The following is a 19436-nucleotide window of genomic DNA, read 5'->3' on the forward strand; positions in this document are numbered from 1 at the left end:
AGAGGGATCATTTGAACATAAATCAGGATAGTCTTCATTTCTAGATGAACTGATTGTCCCTGAGTCTGTGGTTAGTTTTGAGAGACTCCCGGGACAAAAGGAGATTCAGAAGTGAGGTCTTTCAAGTGGAAGCTGGCTTGACTACCTGCTGATCAGGAGTCTTGGAAAAGGGGTTTGTGGGGACCCAATCAAGGTCTCTTCCAGTTCCTGATGCTACTCTAGTGAGGGTTTTAATTATAGGTCAATTGAGGGTGAGGTATGAGGGATTGCTTTTTTGTCACTACCACCATTATAAGATGTACAGTTGTACTTAGTTTGTGTATAAAATTAAGGGTTCATTAGCTTTCATGTAAAAAAGATTTTGTAGTGTTTGATAACGAGGCCTTCCTTTTTTGATTTTAGTTGTTTTACTAGTTTTTGTTGATGTTTTCCATTTCTTGCATCCCATCATATGCCACGTATTCCCTCTCATGAGGAAGCCTTGCAACTTCCTGCTGCCATTTTGGCTTAGGGACCTGGTTCTTTGAGCTCTCCCAGTTTTCAGCAGCGACTCCGAGGCAGATGCATGTTGGTGACATGAGAAACCCTGTTGAGTTCAGTTCAGCCTTGAGTATGTCCTGAGAACTTTTCTGTAGGTTTGGAGATTGAATTAATCAACCTGCTTAATGAAGTATTGGGGACACAGGGACAGAGAAGGAAATAGTTCCTCCTCTCAGGGAGGAATTTTGGTCGGCAGCCTGGGGATCTTAAGGAATAGACACCAAATATGTTTAACCCAGAGTCTGGAGATGGATTGGTGCAGGCCAGGGAGGCCATTGGAGCTCGATTGTAGAAGAGAAGGCCAGGTTGTGAGGTGTTTACAGGTCAAGCCTGTTGCATTCTCTTTTGGAGGCAATCAAAACCTCTAGCAGTTTATTGAAAAGGCTTGTTTGGCAGCTATGTGAAGGATGGTTTGGACCTGGGAGGAAGTACAGCATGGGAGAGTTCCAAAGGACCTCAGCAGTCCAGTCCACACACAAAAAAGGGATTTCCCAAATAATGGCCCCCAAAGCCGCCATCTAACCTTTGCTTGAAGACTTCCCAAGAGAGGGGAGCCAACTTTGCAGATCTCTTAGAGTCCACCTCCAGCAGGTGTGTGGACAACTCTGCCCCTTCCCCACCCCCACCCCAACCTCCACTAGAAAAGCCCTATCTCCTGCCTCCTTCCTTACTCCCTTCAAATATGCATCCACCCTTAGAAAACAAAGATGAAAAAAAAGCCCTTCTTTTTCCTGGGTTTCAGTTCTCTATCTCTACCTCCCTAGCTTTTCCCAACTAAGCTATTGTTGGTGAAAGGACTCACCTGCTCCCTCATAGGTCACACACACCTACTTGCAGTGGACCAGCATGACTTGTCACTTCATATACTCAGCTCCTAGACAGTGCCCAGTGTAGTTATAGTAGGCATTTATAAATCCTTGATAATAGGGATCGTGCCTTGATCCTCTCTTCCCTTTATAAGCCATGTTCCTAAGCACAAGACTGACCATATCACCCATGTCTCCACTCAGAGAACTCCAGTAAGCTTTTCCTTGTTATCTTCTAGGACAGGACACACTCACACACCTGTCTTTTAAAGCCCTTCTCTTCTGAACCTTCTCCTGACTCCAAACTATGCACCACTCCTAGCATGTAGTGAACAAACTGACCCTCTTGCTACTTCCCCCTGGACATTGTAGCACCCAATCCATGATGATTTCTCTCCTGGTGATTCCTGCTTTCCTCCAGGCCTACGTGTTGACCTTTCTGGGCTCATTGCTGCCAAGAGCTTCCCCTTCTCCATGAAATCGCCTCTTACTGATTTTGTGCACACAGGTGTACACATCTAGCCCAGCTTGGAGCAGAGCTTTATAATGCTTGCTGAGCGGTTGAATTAGCTGGTAACTATCAGACACTTTTTCAGATGCTTTAGCAGTTTTTCCCATTGGAAGACTGATCACTGAGAAGATGCATCTTTGTATTCTTTTGGAGTTTGGCACTCTGGATGATTCCTAGAATCTGTATGTTCTAGAATATACTAGTAAAGAATACTTCACTCTCTAGTCTTTAAAAATCAAATAATGTGATTAACAGTGTTTTCACAGTTTTTTTTTTTACATTTAATTTTATTTTTCAACAGATTTTTAACATATTTAAAAAAATTTGAGTTGCAAATTCTCTTTCCCTCTCCACCCTCATCATTGATGTGGCAACAAATTTGATATTTGCAGTCATGTAAATTATCTCTCTATTAGCCATATTACCCAAAAAAGATCAAAAAAGTCAAGGATAATAAAAGAAAAAATTTTTTTAAAAAGTATGCTTCGATCTACATTCAAAATCCATCTAGTCTTTCTCTGAAGATGGAAAGCATTTTTCATCATATGACCTTCAGAATTTTCTTGGATCATTATGTTGTGAATAGCCAAGTTGTTCATAGTTTTTCATCATGCAATATTGCTGTTTCTGTGTATGTTCTCTTGGATCTGCTTACTTCACTCTGCATCAGTTCATGTAAATCTTCCCAGGCTTTTTGGAAACCATCCTGTGGATCATTTCTTTTTCTTTTCTTTTTTTTTGTTTAAAGAAAGATTTTATTTATTTTGAGTTATACAATTTTTCCCCCATTCTTGCTTCCCTCCCCCCACCCCCCACAGAAAACATTCTGTTAGTCTTTACATTGGTTCCATGTTATACATTGATCTCAGTTGAATGTGATGACAGAGAAATCATATCCTTAGGGAAGAAATAAAAAGCATGAGATAGTAAAATTACATTATAACATAATGCTTTTTTCCCCCTAATTTGACAGTAATAGTCTTTGGTCTTTGTTCAAAGTCCATAATTCTTTCCGGATACAGATGGTATTCTCCATTGCAGATAGCTCAAAATTGTCCCTGGTTGTTGCACTGGTGGAATGAGCAAATTCATCAAGGTTGATCATTCTCTCCCCCCCCCCCCCAATATTGCTGTTAGGGTGTACAGTGTTTTTCTGGTTCTGCTCATCTCACTCAGCATCAGTTCATGCAAATCCCTCCAGGCTTCCCTGAATTCCCATCCCTCCTGGTTTCTAATAGAACAATAGTGTTCCATCACATACATAAACGACAGTTTGTTAAGCCATTTCCTCAATTGAAGGACATTCACTTAATTTCCAATTTTTTGCCACCACAAACAGGGCTGCTATAAATATTTTTGTACAAGTGATGATTTAACCTTTTTTTAATCATCTCTTCAGGGTATAGACCCAGTAGTAGTATTGCTGGGTCAAAGGGTATGCACATTTTTATTCCCCTTTGGGCATAATCCCAAATTGCTCTCCAGAAAGGTTGAATGAGTTCACAGCTCCACCACCAATGTATTAGTCTCCCAGATTTACCATGTGTGGATCATTTCTTACAAAACAAATAGTATTCCATCACAATCATATATCACAATTGGTTCAGCCATTTCCACAATTAATGGGCATCACCTTGATTTCCATTTACCTCCACTAAAAAAGCTACTATAAAATATTTTTGTACGTCTTTGATCCTTTTTTCTTTTTTCTCATTGGGCTTAGTGATATTATTTCATATATTTTTAAAATACATTTTTATTTGTCTGCTTTTGCACTATCTGCATTTCTTTTCATATTCCTACCCATCCCTGTCCTGGAGAACCATCCCATATAACAGTATTCTCATAATTAAAGAAAAAAAGATGTTTTCTAACATTTCTCTCTCAGTAATCCTGATTTATATATGTGTATATGTATGTATATGTATATATATATATACACATGCACATATGTATGGCTATATGAACAAAACAATAAGAAAATGCATTGTTAATTGATAGTACATTCATATTACAGTTTCTCAAAGCAGGTCAAACATAGCATCTGAGAATTGTAGATTTTACATGTTGGATCATTAGAAATCATTGAGTTTTCAGGGGTCTTGTACCTTGTTTGTGTCCTGAACCCTCTTTACAGTCTGTTGAAGTCCTCCTTGAACAGTATTTTTTTTTTTTTTGTTTAGGTTTTTTTTTGCAAGGCAAATGGGGTTAAGTGGCTTGCCCAAAGCCACACAGCTAGGTACTTACTAAGTGTCTGAGACCAGATTTGAACCCAGGTACTCCTGACTCCAGGGCCGGTGCTTTATCCACTGCGCCACCTAGCCGCCCCTTGAGCAGTATTTTTAAATGTAACCAGTGAAACCTTAGGATTGTAAAAGAAACCAATTATATTGAAATTTGCTTTTCAAAACTTTTTAAGGGAAATGAGTGAGTTGGTATGGGTGTGGTCTAACCAACCCCTGACCCCCCCCCCCCCCCCCCCATTTATAACCCAGCCTTCTAGATTCTGGCTACATTGGGAGGATGTCTAAGATGGCACAGCTAGTTGCTCATTTGGGTAGGGATTTTCTCTTTTCTTTGTGGGATGTGGGACTCAGTAGAGAAACTAAGGTTTACCTATTCTAATAGTAATTCACTGAATATGAATTAAGTCTGCGTGTGGTGAGTTACATAATGACTTCTTTCCTGAATCTGCCTTGCATGTCTTACATACTTTTGCTTTAATCTCAAATGCAGGGTAGTGTCCACAAAAAGTCTTAGTGCCATGGGGAAACTTCAGATTTCACTAAGACTTTTAGGACATGCCGTCTCTTCCTGAGCTAGGAACATGCTTGGAGTAAGGAATGTTGTCCATCCTTTGCAAAAGGGCTTAGACTTGTCGATTTTGGATTTAGTTGGCTTTTACCTCTGAAATCAGTGATCCAAAGAACTGAGCTCAGAACTCCACACACTCAGACTGCACCTCAGATTTTTTGGACAATGCAAGGATATTACTCCAGATATTAATGCAGGTTTTTTTTTTATTGGTTTCCTAATAGTGCATTGCCATGAATATTACATTGATTTAGCCAGATTATCTTGCCACTGTGGAGCACTCCCCAATTTAAGTGTCTTGTCTGTAAATGTGGAGAGGCATTTTGGAGTAGTAGAGCCAGCAAGACTTGGGTCTGCCTTTGGCACATACTGGCTTGTGACTCTCTGAGCACATCAATCTCAGTGGCTCATGGAACTTTCTGCTACTATGAATTGCAAAGAATGTGCCCATCTCTGTGGGTAGAGGACATAGCCTCACTTGAAGCTGCCCTTAACCAGTGCCATCCCATGCTCAGTCTTCTCTCTCTCTCTCTCTGTCTCCCTCCAGATATCCTAGTCTTGGGGAGTGAGGGGTAGATAGAGGGAGTTCAGGGGAAGAATGGTTAATGGGGATCTCAAATGAGGTATTTCAGTCCACCTGACTCACGTTTATATTTTGCCCCTTTGGCTCTTTTAGAAAGGGAACTTGAGGTAAGACAGTGTCTAGAGGATTTATTAATTGTGAGCTTTATTGCCGTTCATTGTGTTTAACACAGGGATCGACTGTCTAGTTGATATATTGGGCTTTACTGTATATGCATTCTTTGGAAATTGAGAAGCTGTAGGGATTAGAATGGAGGCAGAAAGCCAAGAGATGACCTGCATTTGAATCCTACTCTGACAGGTGTACCTCCTGCATGATCCTGGTGGACACCTCCTCTACATGAACCTTGGAATGGTGCCATCAAGGCCAGTTATGAGCATGACTTTAGTCAATTTCTTGTTTGGGGAATTTAGGTAGGATGTGATTTCTGCATTTGTCCTGCAGGGCACTTTTTCAAAGGAAGAATCTTGCTGAGAGTCTCTTTGGTGACTCTCCAGTCATTCAGCTGAAGGAAGTAACATCTGTCTGCTCTGGAACCCTCCAAGAAAGTCTGCAGGATGTAGATGGAATGCTGAGTTGAGATATCTCAGGTTGATAGATCTTTACTTGAGCTAAGGTTATGTATTTTTTCCATATAGAAGTCTCCCAGGAATTTGATTCACCAGTGGGCCTTCATTTCATTTTTTTGTCTTAAGCTGTTGGGTTCTTTATCTTTCTGTGCTTTCTAAATCCAAAGTAAAGTACTGATGTTGAGAGTAAATTGTGAGAACTATTCTTTGCCTCCCACACTGTCTCATGACTTTTTTTTTTTTTTGGCAAGGCAACGGAGTTAAGTGTTTTGCCCAAGGCCACACAACGAGGCAATTATTAAGTGTCTGAGGCTGGATTTGAACCCTGGTCCTCCTGACTCCAGAGCCTGTGCTCTAACTGCCCCTGTCTCATGACTTGCACAGGCTGTTGTCCAGGGCACAATGCTGTCCTCAAGTCCCCTTTCAGAGACTCCTTGCAACTTTGGACCAACCCTTCTCCCTCCCACTTAGTGTCCTTGCCTTGATTTGTATTTGTTGTATGATGTGTCGCCCTTGGTTGAATGCATGCTCCATGAGGAGGAGGATGCTCTTAGTTTTGTATTTTCACTACCTGGACGATATCTGACCATAAACGCTGGTAGTGTGGGAGTTTGTCATCCTTTCTTGAAGACATATCAGGGAGGTGATGCCACATGCTCATGAACTGGATTTAAGTGGGGATGGGGTGGGGGGACTGTGCTAAGTGACTGTAAAAGGGCAGGAATTTTTTAATTAATACTTACTGGTTGATTAATGGTCTTAATGTCACTAGGATTTCTCTTAAGTTTTGCCCTGATGATCAAGTTTGTGCTATAAAATTTAATTTACATTGATGCTTAATATGTCAGACCACCAGTAACTTACAGATAGTAAATTTAGTTAAGTCTTGAAGAACTGCTGAGTGGCTCTTCCCCATACAGCATTCCTAGTGCCTGTTGCTTCTAATTTCCATTAGAGATTTTAAACTGAAAAAGAATCATTTTGATGAACAAGCTTTTCTACTGATAAAAATATATTAGTTGTGTGAAAAGCTGTTTATAGCAATTATGAATAGTTATGTGTAACTGGTAAGAAGCGACAGTGATAGCATTCATTTTCAGCTAGGTCATCCATAGGCTAATCTTCAGGCAAGGCTTATGTCATTGTCAGTGATATCATTTCGGGAAGCTTGAGCAAGGAATAAAGATGCACAATTGCATGTGTTAATTATAGAATAATAACTCAGGAGGTGAAAATTCGCGAAGCACCATGGAGCTGGAAGTTGGAGCGCTGTTATTTGCTCATCCCAGTCTCCTCTCAAGAGGATGTCTTTACTGTTCTTGAAAACTAATCCCTCTAGCTTTGTCTTTGACCCCATAACTTTAGTTTTTCCCCTTTGGTGTCACTGACTCCTCTGTTTTAAAGGTAAGTAATTGAATACAAATTTCTTCTAGTTTTAAAAAAAAAATTGATGGAGCTGAAAGGTAGAATAAATTACTTATATAATTATTTGGTCATTCAGTTTTTGAATTTATAACTTTTACTTTCTGGTTTTATTTTGTTTATATATAACTATATATAATAGGTTTCAACTGTTATAATTTTTTAATAGTATGGCAAATTTTTTTTTAAATAAGACCAGTTTAAAAAAATTCCAACAGTGATAAAAACATAAAATAGCACAACTTGGTTTTGACTATTTACTTCCTTGTATAGCTTGTTGTGGGGGAAAGATGAAACCAAATCCTCCTCTTACATTGATATTCCAATTTGAAATTTTTTTTGTTTTTATTTTCAAACAGTAGTTCAAATGCTTCACCTTCAGAAGGTGCACCACTTGTGGGAAGCTATGGATGTACTCCTCATTCTCTCCCAAAATTCCAGCATCCTTCTCACGAACTTTTGAAGGAAAATGGCTTTACACAACAAGTCTATCATAAATATCGTCGAAGGTGCCTAAATGGTAAGGCTCCATTAGTTGTCTGTAATTATTTTTTTTTCTATTAATTCAGCATTTAGAACAATATAAAAATTTTTAACAAATTAGAATTCTTTTACTAAAATTATAGAAGGTTAACACTTAGATCTTGGAGGTCAGTTACTAATAATTAGTTAATAACAACTATTGTATGTCTTTGTAAAAATCTTGAACTTTTTATTTGAGGGTAGCAAAAGATTTTATTTATCTTGAAAGTTTTATCATCTTTATATATTTAAAGCATTTGAAAGTAACAAACTTTTTTTTTAATGAAATAAGCCTTTTATCACTCCTAAGCTTTTAAATTTTAGCAGCTTTTTTCATTTTTTGGTAATGTTTTGAATTTTACATATTTTTCTCCCCTCCTTCCCCTCCCCACCATGGAAGGCAGTCTGATAATCTTTACATGCTATAAATTGATCAAAATTGAATATATTGAGAGAAAAATCATATCCTTGCAAAATTATGAAGTACATAAGACAACCTTTTTTATAAAAATGTTTTGAAACAATTGATTAAGGTTTGTTTATGGTTTTAGCCATTATTAAAAATATTAATTTTCTTGATTTAAGTTAATGGGTTTTATATATATATATATTTATATAAACTTATTTTATCATTCAAATTTTTCCAGAGAGAAAACGCTTGGGAATTGGCCAGTCCCAAGAAATGAATACCCTCTTTCGTTTCTGGTCCTTTTTTCTCAGAGACCACTTCAATAAGAAAATGTACGAGGAATTTAGACAACTTGCTTGGGACGATGCAAAAGAAAACTACAGGTCAGATGAGCTCCACAAATTGTTGTTTTGAATTTTTCTCTTCATGTGGAAAATGACTTTTCAAAGAATGCTGATATGTCCTGAATAAACTCACATTATTCTTAAAGAGGCCTTAGTGAAGCATCTTCATTCCCAGATGCCTTCTTGGAATAGTAGCTAGCATTTTAGTATAACCTATTAGAAAAACTCACATAGATCCATTTGTAGTTAGTTGAGATGATGTCTGATTGAATAGTTGGATGTTCTTTTCTTTGCCCCTCCTGCAGCCATAGGAAGAAGCTCAGGTGCTCAAGCCCTCAGATCTTTACACTGGGTATGGGGGGGAAGAAAGTGAGTAATGTGCCTTTCTCAGGGATCTGCCTGCAGTGTGTTGGCATGCTGTTCTTCTCAACCACCCTGGGGGGGGGGGCAAGGGTTATTTTGATCCTCACTTTGCAGTCAAGGAAACTGAAGCAGGCAACAGGGAATCCACTTGTTGTGGCAGGTCTTTGTGCCTCTGCTCTTTACCTTCTCTCCACCCCACACTTGTCTTTACTACCTGAGATTTAACCTGAGATGAGAGGAGAATAATGCCTTAATTTAGGCCTGCTTAGTTCTCCCACCATTCCTCAGTTTTCCTGGATGCAGGCTTCCCACAAAGGATACATGTACAGGGATAAGCTAGAGTCCAGCCTGCCTGGTATTCTCCGGATATCAGCCATTCCCTGGGCCCCTGCTGAAGGTGGGAGCCCTGAGGTAGGAGCAGTGACTCCTTGGGTAGTGGTCCACCAAAGCCCCCTGGCTGATCTTTAGGAAAGGGAGAGAGTTGAAACACTAGCACCTTCACATGTCCAGCGTGTGGACAGTGATGTTGGGGCTTGGGATTCATGCGCTGACTCAAACAGAAATATCCTTTTGCCTCATTTCATTCATCTTCACACCATTTCCAAAATGGTGCCACGATGAGTGACTTGTGTGCTGGAGCTCAAATGTGACCTAGATTTGTATGAGAGTGATACATGGTAGTTATAACTGACCAGATGCATTCATTCATATTACTCAGAGACAGCCTTTGAGAAGGACAAAACCCAAATAAAAATTGTGCTTGAATTCAGAAGCTTTAGTTTAGCATCTAATGTGAGAAAGTTAGCTCTGTAATTAGACACTTGCATTAAGAGGTCATGGACAGGACCCGTTGTCAGCTTTCCCTTTGTCTTCCTAGGGAAGAAGCATGACTTAACCCACTTTCCTTTCAAGGATGGGAGGGGCCCATTGGAGCTCAATGACAGGGTATGCAGGGTAGCATGTGCAAGGGTGGTGTAGACTGGCATATAGACATTAGTCTAGACCAGAATTTTACTTTTAGTCCTTTTGAAGAAGAGGAGGCACCCTTATCAAGAGACAGCCACACCCACCTTTTATTTCAATGCAATGGTCAGTTAGAAATGAAACACAAAACTAATTAGAAACTAGCTTCAGATTGTTATTTAGTAGCCTATAATTGCCTTGCATATTCCCTTCATTAATACTTATGCCTTCTTCATTCTTGTTCACTCTTGGCCTTGACCTCCCTTCAGTCACTGTTAATCTGGAGGAGTACAGGAGAGTATTTGAGCTGTCCACATGACCGCTGGGAAAACCGTGGAATAAGTTTTAGCTATAGAGAACAAATGCAAAAAAAAAAGTTTGTATAGAAACGTACATTTCAAAATTAGCTAGGCTTAATAGCTGCATCATCTTTCACTTGGATTATCATTTCTATTACTCCCCCCTTCATTAGTTGTAGTTAATGAATTGATTATATTATTATTGGGAAAAACAATTGATTGTTTATCTCTCATCTCCCTCATCCCTTTTCAGATATGGGTTAGAATGTCTGTTCAGGTTTTATAGTTATGGACTGGAAAAAAAATTCAGACAAGAGATCTTCAAGGATTTCCAAGAAGAAACCAAAAAAGATTATGAGTCAGGTATGAAAGTTGATTTTTGTCATGTTTAAAATTTGAAGTCTGAGCCTAGCAGTAAATTGAGACAATTATATAAAGTTAAATTTTTCGGGATATGTAAACTTCTTAGGTGAAGCTTGATAAATGATAGCGATGCCACATAAAGGTCTTTCTCAAGTGCTCCCTTCCTGAGATGCTAGGAAATGAGTTACTGCCAGAAGAGTGGCATTTGTTGGGATGCTAAAATCTTACCTTGAGTGAAGCACGTGGACTTTATTTTTTTAAGAAAGAGTTTATTACTGGGGCGGCTAGGTGGTGCAGTGGATAGAGCTTGGTCCCTGGAGTCAGGAGTACCTGAATTCAAATCCGGCCTCAGACACTTAATAATTACCTAGCTATGTGGCCTTGGTCAAGCCACTTAACCCCATTGCCTTGCAAAAAATAAAATAAAAGGAAAGATTTATTTTATTTATTTTGAATTTTAGTTTCCTCCTAATCTTGTCATGTCCCTCCTCCGCCCCACTCCGCCCCCCCTCCCCCAGCAGTCTGTTAGTCTTTACATTGTTTCCATGGTATACATTGATCTAAGTTGAATGTGGTGAGAGAGAAATCATATCCTTAAAGAAGAAAAATAAAGTATAAGAGATAGCAAAATTACATAATAAGATAACAACTTTTTTAAAAATAAAGGTAATAGTCTTTGGTCTTTGTTCAAACTCCACAATTCTTTCTCTGGATATAGATGGTATTCTCCATCGCAGATACCTCAGAATTGTGCCTGATTGTTGCATTGATGGAATGAGTGAGTCCATCAAGGTTGATCATCGCTCCCATGTTGCTGTTAGAGTGTACAGTGTTTTTCTGGTTCTGCTCATCTCACTCAGCATCAGTTCATGCAAATCCTTCCAGGCTTCCCTGAATTCCCATCCCTCCTGGTTTCTAATAGAACAATAGTGTTCCATCACATACATATACCACAGTTTGTTAAGCCATTCCTCAACTGAAGGACATTCACTCAATTTCCAATTCTTTGTCACCACAAACAGCAGCTATGAACATTTTTGTACAAGTAATGTTTTTACCCTTTTGCATCATCTCTTCAGGGTAGACCCAGTAGTGGTATTGTTGGATCAAAGGGTATGCACATTTTTGTTTCTCTTTGGGCATAATTCCAAATAGTTCTCTAGAAAGGTTGGATGAGTTCACAGCTCCACCAACAATGTATTAGTGTTCCAGATTTCCCACATCCCTTCCACATTGATCATTGTCCTTTCTGGTTACACTGACCATTCTGAGAGGTGTGAAGTGGTACCTCAGAGATGCTTTAATTTTCATTTCTCTAATAAGGAGTGATTTAGAACTATTTTTCATATGACTATAGATCACTTTGATTTCACATGGACTTTTTTGGTTTTGTTAAGAATGTTATTAGTATGTTCAATATGTTAATCATAGAGTTTTGTCTAGTATACCACAAATATAATTTTGCGTATAATATTTTGTTACCAGGTCAACTGTATGGACTAGAAAAGTTTTGGGCTTATCTAAAATACTCCCAATCAAAGACTCAATCTATTGATCCAAAACTTCAGGAATACCTCTGTAGTTTTAAGAGGTTAGAAGACTTCCGTGTTGATGTGAGTTTTAAAATTCTTTTTCTGTAATCTCTTATTGCATTTTGATTTGTTGTGGAATGAAAGCAGTTGAGGCAGCATGGGATCATAAAACAAAATGTTCTAAAACAGTTGTTCATGTTTTGTTTTTACTTAATATCAGTAATATTTTCAGCACCAATTGGGAAACATGTTTTAAATTTTAATCTTAATTGAATCTTCTTGCAGGTATAAGCTAATGGCTTTCAAGTTTTATTGGTGGCACTTTTGTGGGTTTCCATAATATCCTGGCCTTCCCATTGTGTCCTTCCAAAAGCCCAAAGTCTGTCTTGTGGGCATTGAAGCCCACAAATTTGTTTAGAAATGAGAGCTGTGGTATCCATTAACCCTTTGGAGCACTCTCTAAATGTCCTCCAGGATACTTGAACTCCCAAGTCTGAACCACAGGTGTTGATGTTCTGAGCCATGATGTGGGAGCAAGGGTCCTTATCCAAAGCTTTGTGGGCATGCCTGGAGAGCAGGGGCATGGCTACAATGTAATGGGGATAAACTGAAGAGAGAAAAGGGACAGGAAGTATCAAGGGACAGGAAGTATCAAGGGCATCCCGTGCTCCAAGAGATTTGGAAAGAAGTGGAGAGAAGAGGCAGACCTTTGGATCTCCTTTTTTTTTGCAACTCGATTTAATGGTGCTGAGCTGGAGTTGTTTAACTATCTTCCATGGGAAGTGTTCTTCCCTGGGAGGTGGTACAACCATTTCTCTCCAGCTACCTAGCCAGCCAATGTTTTTGCAAGGCTGTAGTCCTGGCAACTCCTGTTTAATTTGAACCTGGGTTCCTACCCAGGCCTTCTTTTCAATAGTGTAACTTCAGCCAAAACAAAATATTCATCTCACAGTCCAAATTCCAGGATCCCCTGAAGAAAAACCTGAGCCCAAATCATTGGATCATTAATTATTTTAGAGGTCAGGAACCCTGAGAAGGCAAAGCAATTTGTTAGGGCCATAAACTAGTGACCAGTAAACAGTAGATCCTAGTTTGGAAATCAGATTCCTTTTGCCCCTAGACCATGGTTCTTTGACTTTAAGTTGCCAAAATCCACATCTCTGCTTACTTAAACCATGTCCTTTTTTGTTCATTTACAGCCTCCTATTAGTGAGGAATTTGGGAGGAAAAGGCATTCTTCAGCTTCTACTGGTGAGGAAAGTAGTCGCCGTAGACCTCCATCTAATTCTTCTTCAAAGCCACTCAATGCTGCCAAACCTCCTGCTACCCACCAGCCTCAGGTCCCAATAAACTCTCCCCGAAGGAATGCTTCACAGGAGTCCATTGACAATTTACCCCAGAACGGCGCTGTCTCAGAATCAACAGACGGCGAGATACCTGAGAAATAGACTCTTGTGAAAGCTGTTTGCCCTTGAAATCAACTTTTACATCAGTATTTTATTTCAAGGATCTTTGGGGAAAATGTTTTCATGCTTGATTGTGGGGGTTGGAACAAAGGAAGGGAAGACAAAGGTCAGCATCTCCTAACAAGAGAAATTCCAAAACATATTCCCCTATTTGAAATAGGATAGGTTTGGGGACCTTCAATAGAGATCCTCTAGTAATGTCTTTTGGTTTCAGTATTTCTGTCTTAGAGCTATTGTTTACAAAAACTGCATTCCCTTACTACATGCAACAACAAAAATTGGAATGCCTTACATTTCAGCTCATGCTTCTTAAAGAAGATAGAGTTTGTTTTATTCACCTCAGCCATAGAGCTTTCTTCACCCATTTTCCCCATTATCAACTAATATTTATACTTATCAGAGACAAAGGAAGATTACGTGTGTATATTTTAAATTCAGAAAGAGGATCTGAAGCAATATGTTCACTCCCAAATATATAAATATTAAAGGAAACCTTTTTTTTTACACAAGTGACAGTCCATGGGAGAACCTGCAGTTACATTGAAGTGTATGCACTTTGGGTGCTGGGTTTTGCTTTTTGGTGTGTGTTTTTTGGGGTGGGGGTGGGAAATTCATATTCAAGATCTCCATAGTTAGTGTTGTGTTGGGTATGAAGTTGACATCTATCTGCTGGTTAAGTTTTAGGAGAGATTTACTTTTTAAATTGATTCTTATATATGAACTTGAGCAAGTGATTGAAAACTAGGTTAGGGCTGATTTGAGTATTGTCCTAAATTCATTAAATCTTGCACTACTTTAAATACATCTGCTGTTTATATATCTGCAGGTGGGTAATACGACAGTCAGATTATCCTCAATTTAAGAGGTATTTCGTTTTTCCATTTTGTTTCTTTTAATCCTTATTTTGTGCTCATAAAGTGTTTACAAGAGAGTTATAGCAGATTGATTTTTAATTTTTCTTTTTTCTTTTTTTTTTTGCCATTTCAACTGATGTAAATGATAGTTTCAGTTTATTTTGTGGGAAATTAAAAATAAAGCACTCATTCTGAATTGATTCTGAATTGATTTTTAATTTTTTTCTGTTAAGAGTATATTTATTTAAAAAGCTGGAATTTAAAATTTTTGTTAAGGGGATAACTTCATTCTGTAAGAGTTAAGTCTTAATGGCAACTTTGTGATAAATTCATTTTTACATTTTAACAGTTTGATTCAAATACATTTTGGTGTTTTACAAGCAACTGAATGTCTAACACTGAATTCTTTATCGTCTTCGTATGGGGTGTGGATTTTATCCTTTTCTTGTCAGACAGCACTGAAACATGCCACTCCCTTTGGGTAAATAAAAGGGGGTGATTGATTCTCTCCATGAATGTTCATTAGTTTAGTGTCCCATGTGCACAGATTATTTTTCAGGGTGCTACTGTTCAGGGGGCTAGTTTTTGTAATTGGATGCCTTTAAATTGTTGGGAGGTTGTCTTTAGCTTGTTTTTTTTTAACCATTCAGTAAACAAATTATACCAGGAAATGACTAGATGATAACATGCAGTTTTAGTGGATTAGCTTAATTCCCTCTTTCCCCTGCCACCTAGTAGGATGTAAGCTCCTTGAGGGGCAGGAACTGTCATTTTAAAATCTTTGTACCCCCCAGATCCTAGTTCATAGCTGGCACTTAATAAATGTTGGTTGAATCACATTGAATAGAATTATGAATGTATTTTTGCTTTGAAGTAGATGTGCAGTTCTGACTTTAAAAAAAAACTTTGAAACAAAATTGTTTGCAATTAATTTGAGAAGTGGCCTCATTTTAATAGGAAAAATGAACTGACATTTAAAGGAATCAGTACCATTCATCATGTGGTAAATAGACCTTTAAAAACCCATGTACAATCTGAGATTATGCATGGAAATAACAGTGAAAACCTGAAATAAAAATATTTGTATACATAAAGACGTGTATGTGCAAGCGCACAAAAGATTTAAAATACTGATTATTAAAATTCAGGGTAATTAGCTTATATGAATTCTGGTATAACTTGCCAAAATTTTATAAAATTCACATTTTATAAAAAACAATGGGGGAGGCTAGGTTCTGCAGTGGATAAAGCACCAGCCTTGGAGTCAGGAGTACCTGGGTTCAAATCCGGTCTCAGACACTTAATAATTACCTAGCTTAAAAAAAAAAAACCCCAAAACAATGGTTAGGAATTTGAGCCCATGCTGAGAGGTTTGAAAAAAAAAATTAAATATAGGTTGTATTCATCTCTACTGTATAAAAATTGGAATTCTTTCTATTATTATGAAAATAGTTTTGACCTTAGGAACTCCCTGGAAAAGGTCCGTAGCTATGGAAGATATTTGTTAGGTGACACAATTATGTAAACCCACTTCCTCATGGTATTAGATTAGCTCTTAGGAAATTTGCCAGAATGACCCCCCCACCCCCTCCCCCCATATATGTAGCCAAGTCCAATATTGACTCTATTGTAAATCTATTGTGGTCAGGATTTGCCTGGGACAAGTAATGTCAACCTGTTTAAAAAAACAAACAATGCCTCTTGCAAATTATCTGTTTATGTCCATAGAGGAATAATTTTTTGACTTAGGGATACCCTTGGTAGCTGCCTATTAACCATCTGCTAAATCTCTATTAAAAAGCAGAAGAACCTGACACGTTTGACAAATCATATAATTTGCCACATTATTTCAATGTTTAAATTTTAACTTGGGGTTTTTGTCTTAAGTTTTAGCTCTAAACTTTTTGAGACACTTGTGGACAATGAAGATGCATAGAATCACTTTTCTTGTTTCCCTTTAAAGGTATGGTTGCTCATTTGATTTCAGAAAAATTAATTGAAATAGAACCTTTATCCACATGAATTTACAGGTGAATTACCCTCAAACTTTTCAGTTTTCTTTATTTACACATTACTATTCTTGTTAAAGAGTAAACATAATACCCCTCCCCCACAAAACTATAAAACTTCATGAACTAAAGTAAAAGAAAGAGAAAAAAAAAATGTGTTTCAGTCTGTGTTCTGATACCATCAGCTCTGTCTCCGAGGGGATCACATTCTTTATCATAAGTCCATCATGGGGTGGCTTCTAGATGTCGATATGCTTCCTTGTCCCCCTTACTCTCCTTTTGCTTCTAGATGTCGATATGCTATTGAGCATATGCTGTTTGCTCTGAGTCATTTCCAATGAGATTGAAGGTTCCCTCATTCCCCCTCACCTTTACCCCTTCCATACCATTGTAAAAGCTACAAGAAATCTCTTACATGAGATCTCTTAGCCTATTCTACCTCTCCTTTCTCTTTCTCCCAGTACATTTCCCTTTCATCCATTGGCTCCATTTTTACAATATTATATCTTCAAATTCAGCTCCCTCCTGTGCCTCATCTATAAGAGCTTTGTCTAACTGCTCCATTAAATAAGAAAGCTCATATGAGTATTATCAGTGTTATCTTTCCATGCAGGAATACATGCAGTTCATCTTCATTAAATCTCTCATAACTTAACCCTTTTCCACTCTCTATGCTTCACCTGAGTCCTGTACTTGAAGGTCAAACTTTCTGTTCAGCTCTGGTCGTTTCAAACAGAAACATTTGAAATTCCTCTGTGTCATTGAAAGTCCATCTTTCCCCCTGGAAGAGGATAGGGTAGTTGGTTCTTGGTTGCATTCAGAGCTCTTTTGCCTTCCAGAATATTATATTCCAAGCCCTACAAGCCTTTAATGGTAGTTGCTGTGTGATCCTGACTGCAGCTCCACGATATTTGAATTATGTCCTTCTGGCTGTTTATAATATTTTATCTTTGTCTTGGGAATTCTGGAACTTGGCTATAATACTCCTGGGGCTTCTTTTTGGATCTCTTTCAGGAGGAGTTTGGTGGATTCTCACAATTTCTATTTTTGCCCTCTACTTCTAGGCCATCAGGGCAGTTTTTCTGTAGAAATTCTTTTAAAAAATGAGGTTATAGCTCTTTTCCTGATCATGACTTTCAGGTAACCCAATGATTTTAAAATTATCCTTCCTGAATCTGTTTTCCAGATCAGTTGTTTCTTCAATGAGATATTTCATGTTTTCTAATTTTTCATCTTTTGGTGTTGCAAGTATTTTGTCTTGATTTCTCAAAAAGTCATCAGCTTCCTTTAGCTCCACTCTACATCTGAAGGATTTGTTTTCCTCAGAGAACTTTCTTATCTCCTTTTCCATCTGGCCAATTCCACTTTTTTTTTTTTTTAGATTTTTCAAGGCAAATGGGGTTGAGTGGCTTGCCCAAGGCCACACAGCTAGGAAATTATTAAGTGTCTGAGACTGGATTCGAACCCAGGTACTCCTGACTCCAAGGCCGGTGCTCTATTCACTGTGCCACCTAGCCGCCCCTCAATTCCACTTTTTAAAGCATTCTTCTCCTCAATAACTTTTTGAACTGTTTTATCCATTTGACCCATGCTGGTTTTTAACATGTTATTTTCTTCAGCATTTTTTTTTTTGATCTCCTTGACTAAGCTGCTGACTTGGTTTTCATATTTTTCCTGCATCTCTCTCATTTTCCAATTCTTCTACTTCCCTTACTTGATTTTCAAAATCTTTTTTGAGCTCTGTCATAACCTGAGCCCAATTTCTATATTTCTTGGAGCCTTTAGAGGCAGAAGCTTAGAATTTTTCATCTTCAGATTGTGTATTTTGGTCCTCCCTGGGACCAAAGTAATTTTCTATGGTCAGGTTCTTATTTTTTGTTTTGTTTACTCATTTCCCCAGCCTGTGCCTGATTTTGGAGTGCTTCCTGAGCTTTTGAGTATTACTGGGACCCCTATGTGAGGCTCTGACTGCTCTCCCGGTCTGTTGAATGGCCACAAGCACACCCTTCTGGGGCCAGGGTCTGAATGTGGTCAAAGCCTCAGAATCTCGTCCCAGGGACAGAGGACAGACCTATGCAGTCTCCCTCCACTCCCTTACCTTCCGTGGACTGAGCACTTGGTGCAGCTGCTGGTGGTTCCACAGGCCTGCTTCCATTTCCTGGGATCTGGGCTGTGCTGAGGGCTGTGAGGGGGGCCACACTGGCCCGGGCTTCATGCTCGCTCTGGCAGAGGTCTCCCCTCTGATCTTCCAAGTTGTGCTTGGTGCTCCTTGGGGTGGCAGGTCAGGAAACTGCTTCTGCTGCCAGGCACCCTGGGGCTGTTCCCTGGAGGCTGAAATTCCTTCACTTGGGCTTGCTGCTGGCCCTTCCAACCCCTTGGAACATAGCCTTCCCTCTATTTTCCAGGTTACCTTGGGCTGGAGAATTGCCTCACTGGATCTTTCTGTAGGTTCTGTCCCCTGAAAATTTAGTCATGATTTTAAGGTTTTTGAAATAATTTGGAGAGAGAACCTAAGAGAGGCTCTTCTGCTGCCATCCTGACTCTTCCCCCCCCCCCCCCTTTAAAAGTTAGAACCCATTCTCTACAAATTTTTCTTGGTTGGGAAAGAGAACGCTGCTTAGCAAACGCCTTTTATAAAGCAGATAAAGTTCTAATACTTAAATCAGCACCACACAAGACAAAGATATTTATAGACTAATACTTGTGAGAGGCAATTCAGCAATTTAAAACCCTCACATAAAGACCACAGTGATAGAGCCAAAACATTTCTCACCATGATCCATTTGGATTTATATCAGGGATGGCAAGTGGATAGTTCACCATTAAGCAAACAATCCTTGAAAATAAAACCTACAAAAGTCACACACCATTGGGTAGAAAAATCCTCTGACATGTTGCAGAAATTACCCCAAAGCAGCATGGCTCCTTGAGGGGACACCCATTGTTACTCTTTTCAGAGGTCACTCTGCGTGGTTGTCCTGCACATTATTTTCAGACTTTTTTTTTCTGAAATATTTATTATATGGAATACTATCGGAGAGAGATTGAAGTGATGTTTTTAAACAAG

At 38.8% G+C, this 19436-nt stretch overlaps 1 protein-coding gene across 3 annotated transcripts in view; it reads left to right on the forward strand.

Annotated features, from left to right (window-relative positions):
* Nucleotides 1-15199, forward strand: part of LARP1B (La ribonucleoprotein 1B) — an 86933-nt gene extending 71734 nt beyond the window's left edge. For all 3 annotated transcript variants that reach the window (XM_074228387.1, XM_074228385.1, XM_074228386.1), the window contains 5 exons: nt 7605-7765; nt 8415-8559; nt 10399-10508; nt 11994-12121; nt 13240-15199. In XM_074228387.1, coding sequence (XP_074084488.1) covers nt 7605-7765; nt 8415-8559; nt 10399-10508; nt 11994-12121; nt 13240-13488 — 793 coding nt within the window. In that variant the 3' untranslated portion in view covers nt 13489-15199. The remainder of the gene's footprint in view (nt 1-7604; nt 7766-8414; nt 8560-10398; nt 10509-11993; nt 12122-13239) is intronic.
* The last annotated feature ends 4237 nt before the right edge of the window (nt 15200-19436 follow it).

The sequence above is a fragment of the Macrotis lagotis genome, chromosome 3, assembly GCF_037893015.1.
Source record: "Macrotis lagotis isolate mMagLag1 chromosome 3, bilby.v1.9.chrom.fasta, whole genome shotgun sequence".
Taxonomy (NCBI): Eukaryota; Metazoa; Chordata; class Mammalia; order Peramelemorphia; family Peramelidae; genus Macrotis; species Macrotis lagotis.